General features: G+C 37.4%; 1 protein-coding gene across 1 annotated transcript in view; it reads left to right on the top strand.

The window, feature by feature from the left end:
* Positions 1–14055, top strand: part of LOC116875749 (rho GTPase-activating protein 20-like) — a 31013-nt gene extending 16958 nt beyond the window's left edge. Inside the window, exons 7-14 of the mRNA XM_032871448.1 lie at positions 1057–1123; positions 3672–3857; positions 6983–7158; positions 8511–8672; positions 10177–10286; positions 10812–11001; positions 12481–12592; positions 13661–14055. Coding sequence (XP_032727339.1) covers positions 1057–1123; positions 3672–3857; positions 6983–7158; positions 8511–8672; positions 10177–10286; positions 10812–11001; positions 12481–12592; positions 13661–13791 — 1134 coding nt within the window. The 3' untranslated portion in view covers positions 13792–14055. The remainder of the gene's footprint in view (positions 1–1056; positions 1124–3671; positions 3858–6982; positions 7159–8510; positions 8673–10176; positions 10287–10811; positions 11002–12480; positions 12593–13660) is intronic.
* Positions 14056–20856: the final 6801 nt, after the last annotated feature.

The raw sequence follows: 20856 nt of genomic DNA on the forward strand, positions 1-20856 counted from the left end.
TTTGTGTGTCTGTGTCTATATCTGTGTCCATACCTATGACCTTCCTTCATAAGGGCAAGGCCATGATTTTTAATCAAGAGTCAAGGGCAAGCATAGTACCTATCACCAACAACCATTTCAAACATTTTTTGCTTTAGACTCCTGGATGACTCTTTAAAATAGTTCAGCAATATGGGACGCCTGGGTGGCTCAGTGGGTTAAGCCGCTGCCTTTGGCTCAGGTCATGATCTCAGGATCCTGGGATCGAGTCCCGCATCGGGCTCTCTGCTCAGTGGGGAGCCAGCTTCCCTCTCTCTCTCTCTGCCTGCCTTTGTCTACTGTGATCTCTCTCTGTCAAATAAATAAAATAAAATCTTAAAAAAAATAAATAAAATAGTTCAGCAATCTTTATAATTTAGACTTGTTTGTTTCAAGTGGGATTTCCAGTATTACTAGGCAGTAGTTCTGCTGGGAGTAATTGTTTTCTGCATCTGACATGTTGTCTAAGGTAGACTCCTTGTCCTTTCTCTCCCTGAAGTGGGGCATGCCGCCACTAAGGCCGGTGGTTAACTTCAGTCCACTATCTTCTGAAGGCCCCTTGGGCATTCATCTCCTTTTGCTCAGGGCTGCTGACCTATTGATGCCTTTCAAGAAATAGTCATAGCAGGGTATTACTGTCTCTGGACAATATGCATGTCTGGGCAAGACCTTTGGAGGCAAAAGCCAACACTACCCAAGGAGTCTAGAGACAGCAGAAGGCAGGACTCTAAGATAAGCCCTTTCCTCCTTATTGAAGGGGCACAACTGTGATTTCTTATGCTATGGGCCACCCATACAGTGAGGGGCTGATTGTACTGTGGTCTCCTGGCCTTTATCAAAAATGACAAGAATGTGGGATGGTCTACTGGAGGCTGTGAGGGAAACAAATTAACAAGTACTATAGCTACCTCCATGGACCAAACAGCATTTATACTGGTGCCAATTCTTTCTTTCTGGAAACACAGAAATGCTAAGGAAATGTGTTCTTCAAGTACTGTTAAAGATTTGTTGTGATGCATAGTTCTTTTTGTCTCCAAGGGCTCTGAGAAAGACTACCAGCTGTGGGTGAGTTCTGGCAAGAAAGCGGCCCCACACCCACTCATTGGTAAGTGTCAGGGAAAACCTAAGATGGGATTGATTAGGTTCAAAATTGTAACACTACATCTCAAAGTAATGCTCGTTCTGTCTTAAGCTTAAATACCCTTAAAAGTAAAAATCACATGCAATATTCACTCACACATTTATTAAATAATTGCCAGGTACTTACTTTTTCCCAGGCACTGATGACATCTCCTCATTCAGCAGCTTATGGCCTAGTTAGGCCTAGTAAATTTTTCTTTTCTACTTCTTTTACCCAACAAACAGAGCTGTCTTTAAAAATTTTTGTTTATTTATTATTTGCTTACTTATTTACTCACTTAGGTATGAAAACAAAATGGATTGGAATTTCTTTTCCCCATACATTCATTTTTCATATCCCAGTCTTGAATTCCAGTTCCTAACTACTAAATAGCCTCTATTTTGTGAAAATCATCTAAAATCCAGTCATTTCTGTGAATCTAAGTATAGGTATGTATTTAACACCTGCCATGTGCCCAGAAGTCTTCTCAGCATCATAAAGAAAATGAGATAATCACGTTTAAACTCCTCAAGTTTTCACTGACTAAACTACCTGCACTTTGCTGTTTCTCAGGCTTTTTCCATCAGTCTTAAGGTTATTGATAAACATTTTACACCTCTCCTAAGATAGTTATTAGCACAAGTTTTCAAAAAAAATTAGATTTTTGGATTATCAAAATTGTTCAGTGCTTACTAGAAATAAAAGGAATAAAAAGAGAAAGAGGACAGGATACGTAGCAGACCTTGAAGTAGTAACGTATGGTAAAGGCGACAATGATTTCTGCTAGAAATCTTAGAGCATTCCTTCTTATATGCAATTTTTTTTTTAATCTTTCTAATAATCCTGTGAGGTGGGATGTCTGGGTGGCTCAGTCAGTTAAGTGTCTGCCTTCAGCTCAGGCCATGATCCCAGTGTCCTGGGATTGAGTCCTGCGTCGGGACTCCCTGCTCAGCAGGCTTCTCCCTCTACCTGCCACTCCCTCTGCTTGTGCGTGCTCTCTCTCTCTGACAAATAAATAAAGTCTTAAAAAGAAAATAATCCTTTGAGGGTATTACTCTTTTTTAAGTTATCTAAAGAATATTTCCCAATGATCTGGAAATCTAAACAACCAGTTTCTTTCTATGGAATGTATATTCCCAGACTTAGAATACAGAGAGTCACCAAGCGCATACCTGAGGACAAAGCCTACCCCCCATTTCATGTTCTGTATTAATGTTGACATCTTTATAAAAGTCGGTCAATAATAAAAAGGAAAAAGTTAAATACTGAAATATATTTATTTTAATAAATTGCATTAATTTAGGTAAAACAATGTAGATGATAACTTTTCAGTCTTTGAGCAGTTTCACACAACAAGGCATCTCTGAGGAATCTGGAGAGCCTGTCATTTATGATGATCCATTAGCAGCATTCCAAATGCATTTTTTTAACAATGCTCTCAATTCTCAGTTGCAGATTATCTCCTGGTTATCTTGGTGACTTGGTTGTGTTGCTGTCATAGAAACTCCTTTTTCCTTAAAAGAGGGAAATCACTGGGATTCTTGTGAACAGAGCACTGACATTGCATCTCTGGCAGATGAAAAGGAATAGCAAAAGCTCCCCAAGTTACATTCAATAATAAACAGAAATGACAGAAAGAGAACTTTCATTCTATTCTTAAAAAATGAAATCCATATCATAGAGCACAGGGTCTTTGAGAATTCTATGGCAAGGAAACAATGTAAAGCATTCAAGAGCAAAACAAATCACTTTCCAGGCAATTCTCACTGACTCTGGCTGGGTGCAGTTTTCCACTCTGTAAACATCGCTTTGCCCTTTGCTTCTGGATTCCCAATACTGTGCAGCCTTCCCTCTGATCATCGCCTGGCAGGACTCCTTTTGGAGGAAGGGCAGCTGGTGGGAAGGAAGCATAAAGTATAAAGTCTACCGATCCCACCACCCTTGAGTAGCTCTGGCTCTAGAACTGACAAAAGGAAATGGAAAAAAAAAAAAATCTGTTCAACTGACATTATGTGAGAGAGAATAGCACTTCTTAATATAAATGGTCCAATTATTTAAAAAATATTAAACCACCAATGCTTATTAATATATTTACTCTGATCCTTGTAAGTTTGTGTGAGGGCAAGCATTTCAAAGGATGAATGTAAGGCTCAGAGGGGTCAAGTAATTTCCCTAAGCTGTAGAGATCTTGTTAGTTTCAAGGCAGAAACTAGAAGGCCTTAAATATTCTCAGATGGAAACATAGCAAAAGTCAGCACTATGTAATGCCCTGACCAATCTATGTATTCCAAGCAGAGTAACATGCTTTAAAATTTTTTTCTCTTCTTAAAATCTTTCCCTTGGGCACCTGCTTTTTGCAGGGTGTCCCCAACAAGAGCAAATATGATGCTCACTCAGGAGTCACAGCCTTTTTTATCCAGAAGCCCCAGAAGAATAACAGCATATACCAGTGTGATGCATACACTCATGGTGAAGGTGGGTTTGATGACAGCCATCACCATCAACCTGAATCTATATATTTTTTTCCATTTAGGACATGAACATCCCTATGGAATTAAAATGAGCCATCTTCCATCTACTACACTTCTGCCACAAACACCCGAGGACTCCACCTCTCCTTCCACCCTCCAGGAGTCCCTCCTGGAGCAGAAATTCACAAAGGTGCAAGGCCAGTTCATCCTGAAGCCCAGACACCCAACCCAGAACCAGCAAGAGAGAGGTGAGCCCCCTCCCTTTCTTCAAGTGCCTTCTCTTGGTTTGTGTCTCCACTCTTGACCACAAATTCATGACACAGAGCTCTCTCTGTGGGGATTGGGGAGGAACAGTATAGGCAAAAACTCCAAAACTATGCAGAGTCAAGTTTAGAGAAACCCAAAGGTCTGAAATCAAGACCCAACTCTCTTCTAGGAAGGTTGTTTGTTTTAATTCTTCTAGGTAGACCGTTACTCCTTTCTGTGTATCCCCAGAGCACTTTCTACGTGTAATTATGTGTGTACACATCTGTGTGTCTTAATAGAGCACAAGCTGTTTGTGGCCTGGAAACAGGTATTCCCCATTCCAGGGTTTTGTCTAGTATCTCAAGCCATCACAGGGTGGGATCAAATGACTGCATGGCTTAGACACACCTGGAATGGAAGAACTCTCAGTGGAGTAGAGAGTTATGGAACTGAATTTGTTTTATTCTGGGCTTAGGCTGAAGTGTCCTTGGGGTTCCAGTCATAATTCAACTCTCAATTCTGCCCCCCACTTTCCATGGATGCTTCAGACCCAGGTTAAGGCTGGAGCTAGACTGAATATTTATGATCAGAGCGTATCAATCATCCTTCTTGCTATTTTTTCTCCTACCATTCCAGTATTCCCATTGATAGTTCTTTCTCTAATGAAAATGTGTTGTTAATCTGAGAAGAAATGGGGCCAAAAAAGAAAGTATTTTATTGCTATGATTGTTATTCTATAAGCACAAAGTTTAACAATTTTATTTTTTAATATTCATACCCTAATTCGAGCATTAGGAAACATTAACCTAAATCTTGCCAGTACTGTTTAAGAAAGGATAGGTTTCTATAAAGTTAGATTATTTAATCATTCTTGTATTTGCGTGGCTATAGTGTATATTTTTATTAGTCACAGAGGCAACATGAACTCTGACAGCAAATAACATACATTACAAAACATCTGGCTAAGCCTAAAAATACCTTTGAGAAAGTATAGGGCTCTATGTCTACCTGCTTTCTGTATGTACTCCTAGAGTAGCTAGCTATACAGCTTTGTATCAAGGGATACAACATTCTTCTTAAAGAGCATTCTTCTTATTAAAGTTGGATAATAAAATGTATTTGGGTAGTTTTAGAAATAATAAAACTAGGGTAAAAGTAGGGAACCCAGGTTGCATACAACAACTCAACTTATATATTAACTTGTATCTTAAGCAAATATGTACACTTTGATGTACAGGAATTTCCTCCTGGATTTAAAAATGTATTTGCTTTCTTTTTTTCTCTCCTTTTGAAATGGTGAGGGTATCAATTCCAGGGCAGGAAGAAAGAGCTTTAGTTAAGCAAAGTGGTGGCAATCTTTCATGATTGCCTACCTTCTAGAGGTTGCAAAATCAAATAGAAAATGGGAGTGATGTCTGCTTTGGGGGAGAAGCGATTAAGAGATTGACGTGTAGACTGCCTGAGGCCCTCTGAGAAAGGAAATTACTTTTATCAAGGCTGCCATGAACTGTCTTGTGCTGAGTAGTACATTATATTTAGTTCAATGAGTTGTAGGCAGCAGCATTTACACTGAAGTTGAACAAACCAACACTTAAAAATTTTTGAGTAATCTAACCAAGTAGCAGAACCAGGATGCTTCTGGTCTTGGGTCTTGGTCTCTCCAGGCAAGCACCATGAGTGTTGCCACCCATGTAAGTGGACACAGTGATGCACTTACTACATCCTAGAAAAGCCCAGCAGTTGGGTGTTTAAGGATTTTTGGTGAAATGTTGCTCATTTGTTTTATCCTTCTGCAGCTTGGCTCCTCTGTGGACCTTTAAAGAATTTAGTGACTTAAGCAGATTATGTAAGCAAATGTTAAGGTATCTTATAAGGAAAATATTCATAGTTGACCAATAGAAACTTGGACTCAGCTTTTCGCTGCTGATCACCTTTTCTTTGTAAAGCTCTTCTTCTGCATTCCTTTGATAGAGGGAGTGTTGGGTAATTCAAAATCATCTGTGGAAATTGGGGGTAAATAAATGCATTCATAATCTCTCATTATTTTTCCTTTTTTATGTTTTCTTTCAAGCCTTGTACTTGTAGATATATATATATGTATGTTTGAGTATACATATGTTGAGTATATATATGTATGTTTGAGATGTATATATATGTATGTTTGAATTGTGTGAAATTCATTGTGGATAAGGCTCTTTTCAGTAAATATCAAACAATTACCAAAAATAAAAAAAATCATCTCTGGGTAGCTTGGTGTGGAATCACAAGAAAACATAGCCACTTGGAATCTTACCACACAGCCAGCATGTAATGACTATTTCCCAAGGACCCTGACTACAGCAAGTCATCCTTGGAGATGGCCCAGAGCAGAGGTGCCAGAGGTTGGCTGAGAAGTGGAGTCAGGCAGATCATGTCATGAAAGGCAAATCTTTTTGATGGTAGAAAACTGAGCACTCAGAAAGCCAAAGAGGAAAGCTAAGGCTGGGAGGAGACTCACTGTGAAAGCAGATGATTACCAAACTCAGCTTAATTTGAATACTGAATCTTTTTAGCTTTTATTTTTTTTAATTTTTTTTTAGATTTTTATTTATTTATTTGACAGAGACTAGGCAGAGGCAGGCAGAGAGAGAGGAGGAAGCAGGCTCCCTGCTGAGCGGAGAGCCCGATGGGTGGCTAGATCCCAGGACCCTGGGATCATGACCTGAGCCGAAAGCAGAGGGTTTAACCCACTGAGCCACCCAGGCGCCCCTCTTTTTTAGCTTTTAAAATAAGATCTGACACCTGATGAATCCACTGACCATACTTACTAATAGGAAACAAACAACTACAAGTTGAGTGCCTCATGATACAGCTCAACAGGCAGTAGATGGCACTGAAAGTATTGACCCTAAATTTGATCAAGTCTCTAGACTTAACCATCACTTTGCAGGATCTGGGGAAGAACACGCTAACACCATAAGGATTCTATCAGCCAATATCAGATAATGGAGAATTCTACACAATGAGTGACTCGGTTTGCCCTCTTCTAGCCATTGCAATGAACATGCTGTAAAATGGCAATTGTGAAAATAAGGTTAAGCTAATTAAACTACTACTACTACTAATAATAATCTCACTTCTTCCTTAAACTCAGACCAGAAGAAAGATAAAAGGTATTCTTTCAGAAACTGGGCCTTTTGGCGGCGCCCCAGCACTTGCCACAACAACCAGTGCACAGCCCCACCTTCTGCAAAGCCTGGACAACTCTTTGGAGTTACCCTCACGGATGTGTGTGATAATGACAACTTGCCCTCTCCAATTCTGGTAGGTCTTCTACAGCCCTCTGGAGGAGGGGAAACTCAGAGAGGTCAAGTGTTCTCATCCAAATCTATCCCCAAATGGAGAGGTCATTAGATAGCTCCTGGCTTTGGCTGAGAAGCTCTCTGTTATTTCAAAGAATAGAATCTGACTTAGGTAATACAGAGTCATGAGGCAAATACAACAGGAAAACACATTCTTGTCCATTCCACTTGCTTCTTGTTTCCACTAAGACCCACGTAGTCCTGTTCAGATCAGTCAAAATAGACACTATGTATGAGTCTCTGAGAGGCCACGTCATCTTCACATTCTCCCCTTCATTGCCTTCCTGAACTCACATTAGTCTCAAGTCTCCTTCCGCTGAGTCTACTCAATCTAACTACTAGAAACACCTCACACAAGCATAAAGACTCATCCTCTGGCAAATATGAATCCATTAACCCTAACAGAATATGTCAAACAAAAGCCACAGAGCTTGGCCCATGTTATCTCAAATTGGTGTATGGAATTGTCAGGGTTGACATTAATTGAGTGTCCAGTATCCCTACGAGCACTGTACTCAATGTAGAGAATGTTCTGCTAGATAATGAAGAAATTTATCATGTTAGTTACATGCTAGCTATCACCCCAGTCCTTGCATCACAGCAAATTTAGAGGGTGGCTAGGATTATCATCCTTCGCTTTTCACAAATGAATTAGAAAAGCCTCAGTACAGTATGCGTGTGCCCCAGGACACACAATAGATAAGTAACATAATAGATTTCAGATCCCTTGGATTACCTGACTCCAGTCCTTATTATCTTTCTGCACTGCAGGGAGAGGACATGAAGATAGAACAAAAGACAATGAAAGACTCATGAGAATGGAATGTAATAAGAGAAGGAGAAGAGAGCTTTTGAGCCTGATTTTTCAAAAAGGAAGGAAACAGAAGTAGTAGGAATGGAACATACAGTCACTTAAAGGGAAATAAACAAATGGGAAATGAGTATGGCAAAAGATTTCCATATTTAGGGAAGAACATCTATGTAAGGGAATAATGAGAAAAGAATGGTAAAAAGGAAACAGATGGTAGTTCCACAAAGGCCTTGAAGCAGAGAAGTTTGATTTAAAAGTGTAAATTCAATGAAAAGGAAAATCTGATTAAAATAAGTGTTTAAAATGTTTCAGTGTATGACTGTAAATTGGATTTTTGGGTAGAAAATATATAGACACACTGAAAAAAATATCTAAACTGACTTTAGTTCTTCCAGCTCTTAAACAGTGTACCTGCACATTCTCCTGCTCCTTCAAAAAGGAGGCAAGCTGTGCTCTGTGGTTGTGGATATGAATTGCCATACACTTTTCTTTCCTTCCTACAGGATATGCTTTGCTTTATCAATCAACAAGGGCCACTCACTGAAGGGATCTTCAGAAAATCAGCCAATATGAAATCATGCAGAATCCTAAAGGAGAAACTAAATTCTGGGGACAAAGTGAACTTGGACAATGAATCTGTTCTTGTGGTAGCATCCGTCCTAAAGGTAGGGAAAGTTCTAGCATTATCCATACACAAGTAACTGAAACTATGATTGGTGTCCTTCATCATGACTGCCCAAGAACAATAATGGGCATAACAGATTAAGAAACTGACAAACTGAAAAACACTTGACAAAATCAAAATTTAAGGAAGCTACTTTAGGAGTTAAAAGCCCCATATGTTAGAAATACTTTCCGTTTTCACCACATACCGCCCTCCCTACCTTCACTCCTGAAAACTCCATGCAAAATACTAATATGACTACTAGTAATGATAACAAATTTCTAAATATGCACGTACATGTACACAATGTTTATCAAAGCAAACATCCTCACCACCTTCCTAATGAAGGCAAAGTTTCCAAAAGAAACAGAAGAGAGGAAGAACTTAATTCATTCACCTTAGCACATATTAACAGCTCTCAACAAACCTAGGTTAATGTAGTAATACTACAATCTTAGAATCTCAGTCACATTCGGTCTTTCCTTATCCCCCATTAGTGCTGGAAGGTATGATAAATAGCAATAGTCCAGAAATGACTTAGTTAACCACTATTACACCAGGGTCATAATAACATACACTAGTGATATACATATAGGCATCAAGAATGATGATACACTAAGTATGTGAATAGCAAGATGAGTGTTGCCCTCTTACAGAGTGCACACGTGGAATTGATTTTCTAGCAAGAGTTAGTGGATTCTTTCCTATTTCCATGTTATAAGCACAGACTAGGAAGAGGGTGACCACTTGTGGGTATAGTTCTTACACATTTCTAAAGTTTTCTGAAAGTTAACTGGTCTTTGTGGAGAATCAGACTCTGCAAACTTGGCCTTGATAATATCATGTCAAACTAACTGGAGAATTGGCCTAAGCTAGAAATGAATATATCCTTAGGACCACATGAGTTTGCCATAGAATCTTGACTTTTAAACAGTTAAGAAAAGGAAGAATGAAGCAATTATGGGAGTAGCTTTCTTCCAAGGAGCACATACACCCCAAGTCAGAAGACCTAGTTCTTTCCTAATATGTGTGCAAGAGCACACCTGTTTACGTTCTGTTTCAGAACTTTTCTTGCTAGAATTAAGAGCTAGTACTGTGTCTAAAACAAGCAAAATGAGTATGTGTATTTCTGTCCAAGAAACTAATAGGATTTAGGATTTAGGATTGTCTATAGCCAGACTCTGAGAGTTTGTGGTAGTTTGCAAAACACACACACACACACATAAGTTCCAGATGATAGAAGGGATCTTTATCTTCATTTATACCACAGCCTGAGCTCTGCTTTTATGTTTCTAAGTTTTAGTTGGAGAAAATCCAAGCACCTGCTTCTGCATGTGCAAATCAATGGAGAGTCAGAGCCAAGCTCCATGTGGGTCATAGTTTGGGTATCTGTGAAGGAAGTTGAGGGGTGGACTGAACTTTTTAACTAAATATTTTCTCTGTAATATTACCAATCTATATTTTCTATTATATATACATATATATATATATTTTATCTCCATAAGGATTTTCTTAGAAATATCCCAGGAAGTATATTTTTATCTGATCTCTATGACAAATGGCTTGGTGTTATTGATCAAGGGAATGAAGAGGAGAAAATAACTGCAGCCCAGAGGTAATGATGCAACAATTACTCTACTCTGGTCACATCTCAAAAATACAGCTAATATACTATTAGGAAAATACTGGCTTAAATTTCACAGCTTTGTCCACTAAAATAATGATCCATGCCAAAGAGTTTCAATTCTTGACACCCATGGAGACCAGCTTCAAAATAGAGGCATGCCTTAGGGCTATTATTGTTCTTCTCCTGATTTTATTAATATGGAATCCTTGGCCATTTTACACCTTCTGGATGTATGAAACTGGTAGATGAAATCCACTGGTCTAAGAGAGATGCTAGAGCATCAACTGCCAGGGTTATGACCTTAAGTTTGTCAAACATTTAATTAACCAGAGAAGTTTTTATCTGGTTCAGGAACTGAATTCAGTGAAATATTTTTGTATACATTCATGCCTGCAACTCTGCTACAGCGGACTGTGTACTAGATATACAAAATATATCCTGTCCCCTGTCTTATTTATTTCCAACTTCCTAAGTGGAATGACTTATTTAAAAGTGCATTTTTTTTTACCTTAGGCTTTTAGCCCAGCTGCCAAAAGCGAATGTTGTTCTTTTGCGATACCTTTTTGGAGTGTTATACAACATTCAACAACAATCCTCATCCAATCAGATGACAGCTTATAATTTATCAGTGTGTATAGCTCCAAGCATCCTTTGTCCACCTAATTCCTGCAGCTTGGAATTGGAAGAAAACGTCATAAAAAAGGTAATGAAGGCTCTCATTTTTGTTCCCCAGCGGGGGGTGTAGAATCCCTACTCTGAACCAGAAATGTGCAGTAGTAACTCTGATGGATCTGTTTTGTAAAGTGCACATTTTCATTAGGCTCCACTGGAGTGTCAGAATTCTTTATCCTACTCTGGTGGGGTCTGGGAAGGGGTGTCATTAGGCAGGAAACTCAGAGCAGTTGAGTCACTTCTTCCCCATCCGGGAAACTAAACATTTGACTAAACAAGAGAGAGAAGAATCATGTGATACAATAGAAAAGAACCTGGGCTTTGGAGCTTGACAAGTCAAGGTTCAACTCTCAGCCTAATCCTTGAGGGACTTGTAACCTTAGGCAAAGCCCTGGTTTCCTCATTACACAATGGCAACAATATCCAGCTCCTCTGATCATTACTGGCACATCCTAGGTGGCTTGGGCAGTATGAGCTCCCATGGCTCCAAACACATTGGCCTTCCTCTGCAAGTTGTGGCTCATTTAGAAAAATACTTGGCTACTATTTCACCTCTGCTCCATCATACAGAAACTAGTAAAAGATTCCAGAACATCCTAATGGAACTGCAACATGCCTAATAAGATGACAGCTCTTCCCCAAGTCAGCATGTGGCAAAGCAATGCATGAGAAAGGACTGAAGTTGGACAGACAGACATGTTTTTTTCTCCAACTGCGTGGGTTTTCCCTCACAAAAAACCCCACAAAAATCTCTGCTTCCCAACTTTAAGATACTTCTTCATTTAAGAAATGGATTTCATAAGTTTTTGTTTATACTTAAATTTTAATAAGATGTTATATGTCAGTTACAGCTCAATAAAACTGGAGACAAAATTTAAAAACAAAAATAAGTAAAATTTAATAAAGTAGGTTACTTTGAAAATTATCCTAGTTTTATTTTATTTTATTTTAATATTTATTTATTTGAGAGAGAGGGAGAGAGAGAGAGAGAGAGCGTGAGCAGGGCAGAGTGAAAGGGAGAACTCCAAGCAGATTCCCCACTGAGCATGGAGCCCAGTGCTGGCTCCATGTGAGGCTCAATCTCACCATAATGAAATCATGACCTGAGACTAAATCAAGAGTTAGATGCTCAACTTACTGAGCCACCCAGGTGCCCCGAAAATTATTCCAGTTTTAATGACATAACCATTGATATCAAAATGTTAGCTATTTAAATAGGCTACAACTTACCTACAACTTATATATTATATTATATATATATTATATATTATAACTTTGCCCCACTGATGAGCAGTATTTTAAAATCTGTACCCAAAGTATACTGGAAAGTATCATTCTTTCTAGGTTATTTCTTAGAGAACTTTGATTTCTACATATTTTTATCAACTTTGAATTTTTCTTGGAAGTCTTTCACATTTTTTTGTTAGGTCCAAGTTCTATATACAAGATGTGATTTGTAATTATGCCCTATGAAAAAAAGCACCCCATTTTTTGTCTTTTTGTGTTATAGGTTTCTCTTGTACAATTTCTCATTGAAAATTGCCTCAAGATATTTGGAGAAGATATCACTTCCCTCTTGGGAGAGAACTCAGTGAGTTGTGATAACAGCGAGAAGGCTGAAGGTACCGTGATTAATTTAATTGGCTTTAGAGAAGCAGACAGCAAGGCTGACAGGGGTCATGGGAGATGCTTAGACTGCGCTGTTCTGGAGCCCAGAGCATCCCCACAGCAATGATTTCCATCTGCTCCTTTTTCCGAAGACTGGCTCACAGGTCAAGGGAGGTTTCCCACCATTGTGAGACCAAAGAAAGGATAAGATGAGGTCTCTGACTTCAAGAAGTTTCTAGTGTAGATCATAGCAGCATTAGGAGTCATGATGGTCTGATGCGGTGTTTGGGAATTTTTTTCTAACAAAATTTTAAATGGGTCCTATATACATATATGTGTTTGTGTGTGTGTGTGTGTGTGTGTGTGTGTGTGTGTATACACATATATACACACGTATATATACACAGACATATATATATACACACATGCACATATATATGTATATATATGATGTGCTCTGGTTGAAACCACGGTGAAGGGCTTTTATTCCCCCTCCCTCCTCTTTTTGCTCAGTGACTCTTGAGGCACCACAGGATTCCTGTGCTCTTTAAAATGGTTGAAAAGAACTGGCATCATTGAGAAAAAAGGATTTGACTTGAAGTCAAAGAACCTCTCCAGAGTGTAAACTCCTGTACCCCTATTTACCAGCTATATTGCCTTTGGCCAATTATTTTAGCTCAGTATCAGTTTATTCATCTCTAAAATGTGGATAAAAATAATGTCTAAATCTTAGAATTGTTGTAAAGATTGAATAAGATGATGAATGTAAAATAAATTTCTAAAAAAGCTATTAGTAGAACTAGGAGAAGTTTCCGTGAGACTAAAGCTAATATTATTTGAACCTAACTAATCACAGCTAACTGGCAGCAATCCATTTTATAAGCTAGAGTTTAGATTCAGAACCTGGAGATGTGTGTCATCAATCCCTCCATATTTTTAGTATTTCCTGGTTTTATGACATTTACCTCATTGCTTTGAGGAAATCTTTAGGAAAATACTTGTCATCAGGAATTAAGATGAGTCTAGCGTCATGTCTGAGACTATGCTTATATAAGAGAACTGTTTGTTTTTCATTTCATCAGTGACAGAAGAACAACCTCATGAATCCAAGCCAGTGAGAGTGATAGTGATTTACAAAAAGGCACAACTGCAGAATGATACCAAGACCCCATCTTGCATGGATCCACCCAACTACCTGTCTACAGTTACCTAAGTCACTGAAGACTCTAATCTCCATAATGACACTTGACACTTCCTTTTTCTTTATTTCCTATAAAAACTCTTTTTCCAATGAATGAAAAACGAGCCCCTTCCAAGGCACCAGCTCATCCCATTTGAATTTTTCTTTTCCCTCATCCCATATATCCATATTGAGGAAATCTATCCATAAAATATCTCCTCTGTCTTCAATGCCTACCATATCATATTACATATTTTAGTATTGTATTGTACTGTATATTTTGATATTGATGTAATAAAAATCATTCCATAACTCAGAGGGTTAGACAACCATTTTATTTGCTTATGATTCATATCAAACCTTCAGTGGAGGTTCATCTGAGCAGTTCTGTTCTCAGCTGAGGTCACTTGTACCCTTGCAGTCAGCTTGCAGCTCACCTAAAGCTAACTTATTTGTCTGTTGGTGCTAGCTCTCAACTGGTCTCCATGTCTTCAACAAGCTAGACTGACCTCCTTCATATGTGGAGGATGGGTTCCTTTAAGCAGGAAAGGCTTTTCAAGAGTTAGTGTGGGAGAGGACTGCAAAGGACTATGCCAAAGATAGTGATTTACAAGATAAGGCATTCGTTATTTATTGAGATCACACATGGTAATCAAGGCACCACCACTACTATACATATCCTTTTATTCATCAGCTTTTAATCCTCAGTTCTGCACACCAGCATTTCCTAAAAGGCATTCCAAGTGTGGTAGGAAACATCTTTGAAATAATAACTGATTTTTTACAGCAGGTATTCCTTGCCCTCTCCTTCTCCCTGTCTTAAGCTTTCTTAAGAGACAACTAAATCACTTCCTCAGGGAATAGAAGCGATAGGAGAATAGGAGGGAAAGGGAGCTCTTGTTTATGAGCTTTAAAAATTTAGTTTTCTAGGAAACAAAAATGATTCATGGCATAGAGTAGAAGATTTAGGTGGAAATCTCATGGGAAAAGCCCAAAATCATTAGGTACAAGGGACATCTGCACCATTTGCTGGACAGAAACCAAAAGAAAGCAATGAAGTCCTCACAGAATAGCTAACTGACATGTCTAAGAAAGATGGGGGCCCTGTGGGTCCACACACAGTTTCTTATACCTCAGCATGGAACAGATCAGTAAGTAAAAGTATGTTCATCAATCCCAGAATAGTATGGAAAAAAATAAAGAGAGCCCCTGGGTTTGGAAGTCATGTCTCAGCAACAGTAGTACTGACCAGTTCCCCAGGACCAGAGAGCAGTAGGATGTCTCAGCAGATGCTAGTATACATCAATGACACAGAGCACCAGATAAGTGCCATCTCACCATTTCACAGCCTCCTAACTCCCTGGTACTAGAAGACTCCAGAACATAGATACACTTGTGGGGGAAATTAAGAGATCCTGAATTTCTACCAATCTGGGAACAGAGAAACTAAACAACTGAATTACTAAAAAATACAGAACTGGACATTTCTTACATATATCAATGTATAGACTGAGATTGGTATCAATACATAAAGAATATATGATCCATGCATGGTTTTCCTAGAAAGCATTCCCTGGTCAAATTGGTTTGGGAAATTCTGCATTTTCCTTTTGGAAGTCAAATGTCTCAGTTTTTCCCACATTACTTAACCCTTTTGGAGTAACCCCATTAATTAATGGATCCTGGGAACATACATTAATAAACATTGCTCTGGATTAATTTATTCTTAAATCACAGATTTTACCATTTCACTCACCTGCTAAGAAGCCATCAATGGATTTTAATAGATCTTTGGATTTTTTCTTTTTTTCAGGAAAAAAATGTCCTTTTTAAGAACCTCCACGGGGCACCTGGGTGGCTCAGTGGGTTAAAGCCTCTGCCTTCGGCTCAGGTCACAATCCCAGGGTCCTGGGATCGAGCCCCACATCTGGGGTTCTCTGCTCCGCGGGGAGCCTTCTTCATCCTCTCTCTATGCCTGCCTCTCTGCCTACTTGTGATTTCTGTCAAATAAATAAAATATTAAAAAAAAAAGAACTTCCACAATGCAACATGCGCTAGTAATCAATTTTGTCCACCTCTTTCCCAGTGTAGATCCTTTGCTTTAGCTAGGTCAGACACCTCACTCATCCCTGAACAAGTCACATGTACTTTTCTAACTATAATTCTCACCTCTCCTTGGTCTCTACATTTCCACACACTAATGAGGTAGCCATTTGGGTTCTCCACTCCCAGAAATTTCACAAAGCCTTTCTGATCTCAAATTAATTGCTCTTTACATGAGCACTTGACCCTACTAGACATTGGCTTATATGTTGCTTTGCACTATCAGGAATTGAGCCCCAGTGTGTTCACATCCAAATTCCTGCAGTAAACAACTGTATCTTATATTCGTTTTATATTACTTTTTAAAGCCTGGCTAAATGTCTACTCAAAAAAATGTGTGAATGAATATGTTCAATTTTCAAAGAGTGTAGAGATTTTATATAGATTGGTAGCAACTGCGAGTTTTAAAACTGAAGAGGTAGAACACAACACATATAAAATTTCAGTGGGCACATCACATCAGTTTGACTAATTTTTTTAGGTATGACTTCACAGCCTTATTCACAAGTTCTGGGATATACTATTTTTATTCATTATGCAAAAAATGTGATATCAGTGTGATGTATTTGAGAATAACTGCATTTTGTATGAAATTTCTTTTAAATAACAATCTAGAATAAAAGGGGAAACAAACAAAAAAACATGGCTGGGCATGTGAGTTTTTAAGCCAAGGAAGATATACTCCAAAAAAAAATTTTTTTTTTTAAAGGAAGAGGAGATAGAAATACCAGGAGGTAAGGACGAGCTGAAATTGAACTAATTTGTCAATGGCAACTCACAGAAGAGATTCCTGACCTAGGAAAATAGTTAATAAATGTTAGTACTTCCGTCAGGAGACTCAAGCATAATATCTCTTTGAGAATAGCAATTTATTTCTTAATTTTGAGGAAAAGATCCTGGCAATTCTAATAAACTGTAAGAGGACTTAATTGCCTAATCTAGAATGAATAAAAGGCAATTAGACATGTTGATATTGGCCTTTACCATACCTGGGAGTAAGATGTGTGTAATCATCAGTCAGTCTGCACTTAGTGATGCAGTTAAGGTTAAACATCTCCAAAAGTAAAATAAAGCTACTTAGAATGACTCTCTTATTTTATTCCAGAAAGAAAGCTACTTATAGGCTACCAATATCAGAAAATATCAGAAAACTAATTCTCCTGGATGGCCGGGATTAATTACCATGATTAATTACCATGATAAATTAAGTGGAATATATATATATATATATATATATATATATATATATTTCTACAAAATTTTTATTCTACAAAAGCAACATGTAAGAATTTGGTGAATGGAATATATATTAGTACAGGAAGCCACCTTTTTTCAGAGACCACTGAACAACACCTTTTATATTTTTCTGTAATTCTTTCCACGCTAGTCAAATGGGCCAGTAAATACGCTGAAGATTTTATAGTGGATGGTGACTTTATTTTCCAGTTTTGTTTTGTTTTACTTACCCATAGCATAATTGGCGCCAAGAAAAAATTGGTTTCCTTATGGTCCTGGGCCTAAATGTCAGTATTAATTTAGTTGGCTTGATATTTTAAAGAATGATATCATTCCTTTGTCAAATAAAGAAACAACTAGAAAACCAAATTGTCAAAGTAAAGTTATAATTTCCTAAAATGGAAAAAGAGAAATTGTTTTGTAAGAATGGGAGTTTTTCCAAAATGTAAAAATATAAAACTAGTTGGGAAAGAAAAAACAAAACAAAACAACACCGTATTCAGGGTAATGATTACTTCTGTGGAAGGAAAAGAATGGGATTGAGGAGGGGCGCCTGGCTGGCTCAGTCAGTTAAGCAGCTGCCTTTGGCTCAGGTCATGATCCCAAGGTCCTGGGACCCAGCCCTATTTTATGTTCTCTGCTCAGCAGAAAGCCTATACTTCTCCCTCTCCCTCTGCCTGCTACTCTGCATACTACTGCTCTGTCAAATAAATAAATATATATATATTTTTTTAATGGGATTGAGGAAAGGGGAAAAAAAGAAACTCCAAGCACACATATATTAATTTCTTGAACGATTTAAAAATGCTAACATTTCACCACATGCTTCACACTTTTTAAGAAAATGTTACAGGTAACTTTATTACAGAAATATCCACAACATACCCATGCACACACACACACACACACACACACACACGATTTGTACATATAAACATACAAAACATTGTTAAAGGAATAAGCAAATAAACTACAAAAATTCTTATCGTTCAGCAATTTTATCTTTTTACAGGATGTTTTGTGATTCCTCTGTATTGATAACCCAGTTTGCTCTGTTTAGTATTCCATCATGTGATAATACATTTATGTGTGTACACATCTATCTTGATCAAGCTTTCTAGAGGCTTGACTGATTTATTAGCTTTCAAAGAAATAGATTTTAAAAATCATCTCCATTCATGTTTTTTCTTAGGTTTTTAATTCGTGTTTTGTTTTTATACTTCTTTTGCTTCAACTTTCTTACTGTTTGACTTCTTCATCTAGCTTCTGGATTAAATACCAGCTCATTTACTTGTAGTAAATATATTTAAGACTATTCATAACTCCTAAGTACTGCTTTAGCTATATCTCACAAATTTTTCATGTTTTAGTTTGCTGATAAAACCATTTACAGTTTATGATTTTCTTTGTAAATTATTTTTTAACCTATTTATTGTTTAAGCCTTTGTTTTTTTCAGATTTTCTAACCTGTAGGATTTTAATTACTAGTTGTAGTAGTTAATTCCTAATTAAATTGCATAGTAATCAGATAATAGGGTTTGAATAACTATGACTCCTTGTGACCGAGAGTGTAGAGTTAATTTTATAAATATCTAACATGTTGCATGCATGCTTTAGGAGAATGTGTATCTTCTGTTGTGTTGTCCTTTGAGTGCAGGGATATGTAAAGTCACAATTCTGTCATATGTGTTACTCCAATTCTCTATATATTCTCCAAATATATAGTTTCTGAGAGAGGTGTTAAATTTTGCCATTATGTTTATATGAGCTTTTCAATTTTATTTTGTAATTCTGCGTTTTTGTAGTTGATGGCTTTTGGTGTTTTACAGTTTAAGTCTATATTATTAGGTACATACAAATTTATAGTTTCTATAGCTTTTTCATGAAGTCTAACTTATTTGCTTTACTCACATTAATGCTTTGACTACATATTCCATTCTGACAAATACTGTTGCACCAACTCTTTTTTGGTTCATATATGCTTAGTATATTTCTTTTTTTTCCTTTTTATATTTTCTGTTTTGGGGTGTGTATGTGCATATGTGTATAATAGTGTCCCTTATAAGCAGTGTATAACTGATTTTTTTTATATCAACACTGATAGTTTCTGATTTTTAATGGAGTGATTTAATCTATTCACACTTATTGTCATTACAATGCACTTCAAGTTACACTGACCACCTTATTTTATATTTTTATTTCATCAGAGATTTCTCCTACTTTCTTTTTTCTCCCTTTCCTAATTATTGTTGGATTGATAAATTATAGTTTATTATTTTCCCTATAATTTTTACTAATATGTTTTAAAATTTCTCAGCTATCATGTCTTTGACTACTTTGTTCCAATATTCTTCTATTATCTTTTACTAGAATCCACCAAAATTTTATAAACAATGATTCTCAAAGAACACCCCATATAAACAACTCTTTCAAGTTTTTCTCTTTATACTGCATTTTTGGGTAATTTAACCCAATTCTGGGTAAAATTCACAGTTGTTTCTTCCGGTTTATTTAAATTCTTTAACTTTGGTCATTCTAGAGTTTATTCTCTTAGTTTCATGTCATTTTTGGGTTTGTTTTTTTTTTTTTTGAATGCCTATATGTTTTCTGGGATTACTAATCAGATCTTTTTCCTATTCATATAATTTTATATTTTTTCAACAAAGATCATTTCAGGGGTGCCTGGGTAGCTTAGTGGGCTGAGCATATGATTCCTAATTTCAGCTCAGGTCATGATCTCAGGATCCTGACATGCAGCCCGGAGTGGGGCTCCTCACTCGGTAAGGAGTTTGCTTAAGATTCTCTCTCTCCCTCTGCCCCTCCCCACACTCTCTCTCGCTCATGGGCTCTCTCTCTCTCTCTCAAATAGATAATATTTTTTTTAAAAGATCATTTCATTCATTTTCCTCTCTGATTTTGGTACCAAGAAGTAGGGTGCTGTTGTGACAAATAACTAAAATTGTCAAGGCAGCTTTAGAACTGGGTAAGGGGTAGATGCTGGAGGAATTTCGAGGGGCATGCTCAGAATAGCCCACATTGTTGTGAAGGGACTATTGGTAGAAATAATAGATGTTGAAGGCGATTCTGTAAGTGTTCAGAAATAAAAGCAAGAGCTTCAGTGATAGACTCTATCTTCTTAGAGAATAAATAACTAATCAGAAACAGAATGTTAGAAATATGGATGTTGAAGATCTTTCTGATGAGATCTCGGATGAAAATGAGGAACATGTTACTGGAAACCGTAAGAAAGGAGATCTTTGTTAGAAAATGGCAAAGAACTTCACTTAACTAGTGTTCTAGTGTTTTGCTGAAGGTCGAACTTGCAAGCAATAAGATTGGGTATTTACTTGAGGAGATTTCTCAGGGAAGTTTTAAAGGAGCTTGTTTCCTCCTGACTGCAATGCAAGAAGAAGAAAAGTAAAATGCAAGAAGAGAGAAATTAGTTGAAGAAGGTATTAAGCAAAAAGAAATCAGATCTTGAAGATGTGGAAAAGTCTCAGATTTCCCAAAATCAGCTTGTCATTTCTGCTCTATCACTTGTGCTCATGCTATTGCCGCCCCTAGATGGTTCCTCCTTGTCCTCTTCTTCCAAATCCAACCTATAGAATGTCAGCTTCCCAACCAAGTCTGTCTTGATTTGTTCCGTCATGTTGGCATTTTCTCTTGGGAATTTCTGTAGCCTTGCAATCATTTTCATGTAATGTTTGTGACATGTAGTCTTTAAGGCACATCTTTTTTTTTTTTTTTTTTAACTTTACA

This window comes from Lontra canadensis, unplaced genomic scaffold (genome assembly GCF_010015895.1).
Source record: "Lontra canadensis isolate GAN:19392208 unplaced genomic scaffold, GSC_riverotter_1.0 scaffold1, whole genome shotgun sequence".
NCBI classification, from domain to species: domain Eukaryota; kingdom Metazoa; phylum Chordata; class Mammalia; order Carnivora; family Mustelidae; genus Lontra; species Lontra canadensis.